This window comes from Phocoena sinus, chromosome 6, assembly GCF_008692025.1.
Source record: "Phocoena sinus isolate mPhoSin1 chromosome 6, mPhoSin1.pri, whole genome shotgun sequence".
Classification (NCBI taxonomy): domain Eukaryota; kingdom Metazoa; phylum Chordata; class Mammalia; order Artiodactyla; family Phocoenidae; genus Phocoena; species Phocoena sinus.
In genome coordinates this window covers 70529536-70538709 of record NC_045768.1, presented here as the reverse complement: position 1 = coordinate 70538709, position 9174 = coordinate 70529536, and the positions used below count along the sequence as shown (strand labels likewise).

Genomic DNA, 9174 nt, shown 5'->3' with positions numbered 1-9174 from the left:
TTATGTGGAGCTGGGAGGTCTCTGGTGGACCAATGTCCTGAACTCGGCTCTCCCACCTCAGAGGCACAGGCCTGACACCCGGCCAGAGCACCAAGACCCTGTCAGCTACATGGCTCAAAAGAAAAGAGAGAAAAAAAGAAAGAAAGAAAGAAAGTTATTAAAATTTTTTTTAAAGTATTAAAAATAAAAAGTAAAAAGAAAAGAAAAGAAATAAAGAAAGAAGAGAGCAGCCAAAGCAAAAGACAAATCTACCAATGATAAGAAGTGCTAAAAACTATACTAAGAAAAAAAAAAAAAGGACAGACAGAACCCTAAGACAAATGGTAAAAGAAAAGCTATATAGACAAAATCACACAAAGCCCACTGCCTCGATTTTGGAATGATTTGTTGTCTATTCAGGTATTCCACAGATTCAGGGTACATCAAGTTGATTGTGGGGACTTAATCCACTGCTCCTGAGGCTGCTGGGAGAAATTTCCCTTTCTCTTCTTTGTTCGCACAGCTCCCGCGGTTCAGCTTTGGATTTGGCCCCGCCTCTGAGTGTAGGTCACCTGAGGGAGTCTGTTCTTTACCCAGACAGGACGGGTTTAAAGGAGCAGCTGATTCGGGGGTTCTGGCTCACTCAGGCCAGGGGGAGGGAGGGGTACGGAATGCAGGGTGAGCCTGCAGAGGCAGAGGCCGGCATGACTTTGCGCCAGCCTGAGGCATGCCATGCGTTCCGCCCAGGGAAGTTGTCCCTGGATCACGGGACCCTGGCAGTGGCGGGCTGCACAGGCTCCCGGGAGGGGAGGTGTGGATAGTGACCTGTGCTTGCACACAGGCTTCTTGGTGGCTGCAGCAGCAGCCTTAGCGTCTCATGCCCGTCTCTGGGGTCTGTGCTGATAGCCGTGGCTCGCGCCCGTCTCTGGAGCTCATTTAGGCGGTGCTCTGAATCCCCTCTCCTCGGGCACCCCAAAACAATGGTCTCTTGCCTCTTCGGCAGGTCCATACTTTTTCCCGGACTCCGTCCCGGCTAGCTGTGGCACACTAGCCCCTTCAGCCTGTGTTGACGCAGCCAACCCCAGTCCTCTCCCTGGGATCCGACCGAAGCCCGAGCCTCAACTCCCAGCCCCCGCCCGACCCGGCGGGTGAGCCGACAAGTCTCTCGGGCTGGTCAGTGCTGGTCGGCACGGCTCCTCTGTGCGGGAATCTCTCCACTTTGCCCTCTGCACCCCTGTTGCTGTGCTCTCCTCTGTGGCTCCGAAGCTTCCCCTCTCCGCCACTCCCTGTGTCCGCCAGTGAAGGGGCTTCCTAGTTTGTGGAAACCTTTCCTCCTTCACAGCTCCCTCCCAGAGGTGCAGGTCCTGTCCCTATTGTTTTGCCTCTGCTTTTTCTTTTGCCCTACCCAGGTACGTGGGGAGTTTCTTGCCTTTTGGGAAGTCTGAGGTCTTCTGCCAGAGTTCTTTAGGAATAGGTGTTCTGTAGGAGTTGTTCCACATGTAGATGTATTTCTGATGTATTTGTGGGGAGGAAGGTGATCTCCACGTCTTACTCCTCCACCATCTTGAAGGTTTCCCCAAATTTAGAATTTTTATAACTTTCTTCAAAGGGTAATCTTCCAACTGCTTCATTTGACAGAGAAAATAGTTATCTTAAATGATCTTTACGATAACCTCACAATGCAGAAGGAAGCTGATAGTAGGGCTATCAGCTGATAAAAGAAGATGGTGACCATGATGACAAAATTGGCAATTTCTGTTCTCAATAAGTCCTAAACTTAAGCTGGGACAGGAACACACCTTTCACCCTAGCCATCATCCCAATCCTGAGCATGCCTTCCATCTATTCTGGACATTACACGTGATTTCACAGGAGAAGGAGAACCAAGGAAAGCATTGGGATAAAGATGATGGCAGATAAGGAGAAGTGAGGGAAAGGGAGAAAGGTGGGGCAGGAATTCCTGAGATGCACTCCTACCAGACCTGACACACTGACAGGTACAGAAAGTTCTCCCCCTTCTTAGACTTCCTGCTCTCCACCTAAGCCCAGCAATGATAAATAATGCATCACTGATGTGTATTCATTCAGTGTTGTCTTCAAGTCTATGTGAGGCTTGGGGCCACATTATCAATATCACAGTTTATTCAGGGATTTGGACACAGACACACAGAGAAGCAGGCCATGTGAAGGTGGATGCAGAGAGTGGAGCGATGTACCTACAAGGCAAGGATTGCCAGCAGCCACCAGAAGTTAGAAAGGGGCAAGGAAGGAGACTTCTCTACAGTCTTCAGATAGAACATGGTCCTGCCAACACTTCGATTCTGGATTTCTAGCCCCCAGAACTGTGAGACAAAATATTTTTGTTGTTTTAAGTCACCTAGTCTGTGGTACTTTGTTACGGCCCTTGGAAAGGAATACAGTCACCTTGGTTCTCACGCCTCAGTGACCACACACTGACTCAGATCATCTCATGGCCAGTGGTGGCCTCCCTTCAATTGTGAACTTCTCCCACAGTCTGTGGTCTCCCCTATTCCCACAATCAGATATCTCTTTGTTCATCTCTCTCACTACGCTAAGAGAGCCGATGCATCTTACTGACCCTGTTGAGTGAAGAGAAAAAGAGCGTCTCAGAAAAGTTCACTCCTCAGAAATGGTACCTCTGGGAGTAGCCATTTGGTTTTGTGATCTCTTAGCGCTTCCACCTTTCAAAAGTTCTGTTGCTAAATTAAGAGTTCACATCTCTCCTGTGTATACATCAAAAGCTGTATGTGTGGGCTTCCCTGGTGGCACAGTGGTTGAGAGTCCGCCTGCCGATGCAGGGGACACGGGTTCGTGCCCCGGTCCGGGAAGATCCCACATGCCGCGGAGTGGCTGGGCCCATGAGCCATGGCCGCTGAGCCTGCGCGTCTGGAGCCTGTGCTCCGCAACAGGAGAGGCCACAAGGGTGAGAGGCCCGCGTACCGCAAAGAAAAAAAAAAAAGCTGTATGTGTCCTCAGAAACATCTCTTGGCACTTTTTTAACCATTCACTCTGCTCATTCATTAATCTTCAAGTGATCACACCCATTAATTTATTCCACAGATTTACACTTTACATGTGGAAAATCCTCCAGGTGCTAAGAGGCTCTAGTGAGACGTGCATGGACCAAGGACAGGACCCCTAACTTGTAGAGTTTAGCCAACCTTTCATCTCCAGCATTACAGACTCAGGCACATCATCTCCCTCCACTTCCTTCCTCAGCTCCAGCCTCTTCTTCCAGTCCTCCTCATTAGGGACGACCACCACACTTTCTGAGAGAAAGTCTTGAACAGCAATAGCTTCCGCCATTGGCCAGAGTTGTACACGTTACACTGATCAAGAAGGAAGTTCTGGGCTTCCCTGGTGGCGCAGTGGTTGAGAGTCTGCCTGCTGTTGCAGGGGACGCGGGTTCGTGCTCCAGTCCGGGAAGATCCCACATGCCGCGGAGCGGCTGGGGCCATGAGCCATGGCCGCTGAGCCTGCGCATCCGGAGCCTGTGTTCCACAACGGGAGAGGCCACAACAGTGAGAGGCCTGCGTACCGGGAAAAAAAAAAAAAAGAATGAAGTTCCTCTTTATCCGGGAAGCAATCTGGACCAGCTTACTAGGGCACTGGGAAGCTTGCTGAACTAAAAGGTCTCAGCTTTTGGGGTCCATCTGTGGCTCCTCAAGCCCCTTCGTCCTTATTTGATTGAGCACAGTCTCAGCATCCAGGACATTGTATCTTTTCCCAGGGTTTTCTTTTGCATATTTCAGTGTCCACTGGGTCTTTCCAGATCCAGGCAGTCCCACCATCAGAATCACCTCACACTCCTCTATGGTCTTGGGAGGGACTGCAGTGAGCACGTGCTCCTCCACAGGCACGGCATGGATGAACACAAACTCTTCTGGCGGTGGGAAGAAAGGTTCCTCCTTCTGAACAAAATATAATTCTACAACACAATTTTTGCAGAGGACATGGGGTAGAAGGGCCCGGTCAGCCACGGATTCCTTGTTGATACAGAATGCCACACCAAGGTCTTCTCCATTCTTGGAAAAGGAAAGTTCTACTTCTTCAACCTCAAAATTGGCAAAGCAGCCAATGACATCATTCTCCCCAAAAGTCTGGCCAAATTCCTCAAACTGCCCATTCTCTGCCTCGAGTCCTCGTCCACTGAAACCATAAGAGAATCCATCCTCACCAAGCTCTGGATGGGAAAAATCAACAGACCATCCAACTCGAAGGAGAGAAACCTCTGTGCAGCCTTCTTTCATTGGGAGATTCTGGGTTATCTTGGCCTCAAAGCAGACTTTCCCCTTTGTCACTCCATAAGTACTTCTTGCCCCAGACCAAAGGGTGTGGAACTTCTCTGAGAAAAGTGGCTGCCCTCCATAGCGGTCTTTGCTCACCTGAAAATGGAGATCCGAGGTATACGTGTCCAGGTTCACAAGAATCTGATCCTCTTCCTCACCTTTTGCCTCTTCTTCCGGGGGTGGTGGAGACTTTGAACCTGTTCCTCTGCAGCCTTGTCACCCGGCGCCTCGGATCCCGGCGTCTCGTCTCCACTCTGATCCTCTGGCTCATCTTCCTCCCCTTTGCCGGTGCCCTGCTCTTTGCCACCGGTCACCCGACCTGACTCGGCTGTGGCCTCCCCCGCCAGTTTCTCGGAAGCATAGGGCTCAGCCGCGGCCTCCACGGCTGCCGCCTCCAGCGGCGGCTGTGTGGCCTCTCTCGGCACTTTTTTTTTTCCCTCTCCCGTTGCGGAGCACAGGCTCCAGACGAGCAAGCTCAGCGGCCATGGCTCACGGGCCCAGCCGCTTAGCGGCATGTGAGATCTTCCCGGACAGGGGCACGAACCTGTGTCCCCTGCATCGGCAGGCGGACTCTCAACCACTGCGCCACCAGGGAAGCCCTCTCTTGGCACTTTTTAAAGGCTCAGAAAGCTTTTGTTTATTTGCCAGTGAATTTAGTAGAGAATATATTCCACATATGGATTTATATACAGTATATAAAAATGCTTGGTGAAAAATTAAATACAATGTGAACCTGAAATATCCTATTAAAAATTACATTTCAAGCCAATTTAAGAAACTATTTTTGCATTATTTGCCACTTAGATTTTTAAAAGCATAACAAAACCTAATCAACTAAAACATTTAAAAAACAAGTGACCAGTTTATTTTAAGAAGGATGATGTTTATCTCACCATAACTTCTGTCAGGATAAGATAATACCTGTTAGATGAGGAAAGAGTTAACATGTCAATTCCTATTGATTAGCCGCAGAAATATTTTGTCACCAAAGTGGGTGTATCATACTTGTAAAGTATATATTTTAATAAATAATTTGTTGAATTTCATCTATAATATTGGGCCAGGCACTGGGCTAAGTGTTTATGTTTATATGCACAAATACACACCAAACAAAATCTAATTTATTCCCACCTCAGTGCTGTGAAGTTAGAACTTTACAGATGAGGAAACTAGAGCTTCAAGGGATGAGTTCCTTACCAAAAAGTTCTCTTGAGTACTAACTGCAACTTGATCTTTGTATTTCTATGAGTTTTTGTTTGTTTTATTGTTTTGTTTTGTGTTCGTTGAAGTATAGTTGATTTACAATGTTGTGTTAATTTCAGGTGTACAGCAAAGTGATTCAGTTATACATGTATATATCTATTCTTTTCAGATTCTTTTCCCTTACATATTACTATAAGAAATTGAGTAATCTTATCAATATCTAGTTCCCTGTGCTATATAGGAGGTCCTTGTTGGTTATCCATTTTATATTACTATGATTTTAAAAAAGATATTTAACAAATTTTGACAATACATCATTATAGTTTAGTTATCATTTTAAAGATTTTTCTGTTCAGTTCATTACCCATCAACATTATCTTCTTTTAAAATATACTCTCCCTGGTCTGGGAAGATCCCACATGCTGTGGAGCAACTAAGTCCGTGCACCACAACTACTGAGCCTGTGCTCTAGAGCCCGTGAGCCACAACTACTGAGCCTGTGTGCTGCAACTACTGAAGCCCGTGCACCTAGAGGCCATGCTGTACAACAAGAGAAGCCACCACAATAAGAAGCCCACACACCTCAACAAAGAGTAGCCCCTGCTCACTGCAACTAGAGAAAGCCCACACGCAGCAACGAAGACCCAACACAGCCAAAAATAAATAAATAAAATAAATAAATTAAAAAAAAAAATAAAATATACTGTGACATTTGTGAGGACTGTATCCTTAAGACCTTCAGCAAAACTCAAACACCAGTATCGTATATCTGTTCCCAGCTACACACAAATGGCAGGGCCATACAATACGGTAAGCCCCCTTTGAGGCTGATGCACCTTGGGAGCTAAACTCACACAGCTCTATCTGCACTCTAGCCTCCCAGCAGGTGGGTCCAATTCAGGTTTGCACCTTACTGAGGTCACACACATCTTGAAGGTGAAATAATCCCATTTTGATGTAGCTCTCAAATCTCCAAAGCCAAAAATGTTAAAGCCTAATCACCAAAGATCTTCAACACAGTATGTTTTTTAAAGAGCTAATAATGTTCCTATTAAAATGTTTCTGACGTTCAAGGAAATTTTTTATCACATTTGTTCTCTGAGATAGAGGGAACTTTAGTTCAGGAAGAGTAGAGCTGAGAATGTGAGGTTGCTTCCCTCTCCTGTGCATTCCCTGGAGTCCTTCCTACAATGCTGCTCCAGGGAGTTTCCTGTCTCCATTTCTTAAATAAGTTTAAACACTTGTGCTCCATAGCATTCTTCCCCTGGGTCTTTAAACATGCACAATCTCCCGGACGTGGAGAAAAACTTCCCTTGATTTTCCTGGAATAGGATTCTTTACCATCCCCAAGGAGTCGTTATGGGATTACCTGCCAACATTCTCAATGGTAGCTGTTTCAAATAACATTAAACACCATTTCCTGAGTAGCTACTCCTCACTTGGTGTCCTGCCAGGTTGAGATGGTGGGGTGGGGGTGGTGGGCAGCGAAGGCATGGATTCCCATGTTCAGAAAGCTCAAAGTGTGATGGGGAGGCAGACATACAAACAATCACTATATAGGTTATCATAGATGTAAAGCGTGAAACGAAGATCCAAAGAGGGAGAAAGAGACAGGACAGAAGTAGAGGACAGCAGTGGCCACAGGAAGTGGTTAACAATGTCAAGTGAAGGAGAAAACCCAGGCAGAAAGGGTCTGAAAAGCATGCCAGCTTGGCTGCAAATAGAAGGAGGCAGATAAGGCAACAGCCGGAGCAAAAGGCACAGTCAAGGGAGAGGGAGGGTCTATTAGTTGCCATGAGTTGAGGGTGATAGATTCAACTGCTTTAATGTGACAGCTGTCTGGATAAATATGATGGTGATGGATGGATGTCAAAATAGCTTCAGATGTAATTAAATTAAGTTGGAGGGGAAAACATCTCCTCTGGAACCCAGGACAGATTTTAGATTCGTGTAAAGACCAGCCAATGTACTGTTTGTTTAGTAAATTCTGCCTCCCAAGATTTTGAAGCAAAATTTTAAATTCAGCATTTGAAAACCAGTTATGTGTGTAAAGGCAGTTTTCAATCACCTGAGTTCAAATCTTAGCTTCACTGCTTACTGGCAGTGTTAAAATCCTGGATAATTTACTAAAATTATCTGTATTCTAGTTTTCTCATCTGTAAAATGGAAATAATTAATATTACATCATCGTAGCTTTGCTGGAGGAGCAAATCAGTTAAATCACATAAGGTGTTTAGAATAGACACTAGCAATAGTCAGCCCTCGATGTATTTAGCTATCATTGTAATTATTATAATTACGAATATCATTATCTGGTCTTATTTTGGTCACAGTTCTTATAAACATAAGTCAGTTTATTTACTTCATTTTACAAATGAAGCAAAATGGCTTCACGTGAGTAAATAATTTGCTTTGAGCTCTACACCTCATCAGAATTAGAATAAAACTCCCAAACCTTTCTTCATACACACCTTAGTGTCTGTTAAATATGAACAGATCTTTACACCAAGGGCACCACAATGGCAAGACAGTCTGAAATTATTTTATACCTAAGAAATGAAGTAATAAAAATATATATACATGTTTAGGCTCAAGTTCTTCTTATATCACACATGCCCTGGGTCACAAGGTCCACAAAAATTAGATGCAATTTAATTGTATTAGAGCAAAAAATACTAACAGTAAAAGAAATTAAAAGGAGGAAATGTGGAAACATAGAATTTTATAGAGAGTAAAAATATCATTCAAAATAAGGTGAAATAGAGACAGAAACAGATAATTCATTGCTGTAAGCCCTGTATTAGAAGAAATACTAAAAGAAGTTCTTAAGCATAAAGAGAAATGATAGATAGAAAATAGGAATCTATGTGAGGGAATGAAGAATTGCAAAAAATGGTAAATATGTAGTAAAGGTAAAGGTCTTTCCTCCTTATTTAAAATTTATTTAAAAGACAATTAACTTTCTAAAAAATGAAAATTTATTGTGGGATTTATAGTATATGTAGTAGTAAAATATATGGCAGAATACAGAAATAGCAGAACTAATGGAAAGGAAAAATGGAAGAATTCTGCTTTAATTTTTTTATAATATATGTGATGTGGTATAATATTAACTCAATGTAGATTATAATAAGTTAAGGATGTATATGATAATTCCTAGAGCAACCACTAAAATATCAAACAAAACTATGGCTGAAAAGCCACTATAGGACATGAAATGAAATTCCCCAAAGTACTTGATAATTCCAAAAATGCCAGGCAAGGAGGAAAAAAGATTGAAAAAGCAATTAGAAAACAAATAGCAAGATGGGAGATATTAACCCAACCACAGCAATAACTGCATTAAGTGTAAACTAAATACTTTCATTAAAAGGCAGAGATTATAGACTGGATATAAAAGTAAGACCCAATGATATACTGTCTACAAAAGATATACTTTATTTTTTTTAATTTTTAAATTTTTTATTTTTTACACTTCATATATAAAGAAAAAGATAGGCTAAAAGTAAAAGGATGGAAAAAGATGCACCATGCAGACACATATCATAAGAAATCTGGAGTAACTATATTAATATCAAAGCAGACTTCAAGCTTAACAAAATATTAGCAGACAAATCCACTAGCATATAAAAAGGATGATATATCATGACTAAGTGTTAGGTTCACCCCAGTAATACAAATA

At 43.6% G+C, this 9174-nt stretch overlaps 1 protein-coding gene across 1 annotated transcript; it reads right to left on the bottom strand.

The window, feature by feature from the left end:
* Positions 1–3138: 3138 nt before the first annotated feature.
* On the bottom strand, positions 3139–6871 carry LOC116755011 (heterogeneous nuclear ribonucleoprotein U-like protein 2). Its single transcript, XM_032633884.1, is given in 5 exon segments — positions 3139–3266; positions 3269–3340; positions 3560–4486; positions 4489–4728; positions 6862–6871. Coding segments are annotated over 5 exon segments (1377 nt in total).
* Positions 6872–9174: the final 2303 nt, after the last annotated feature.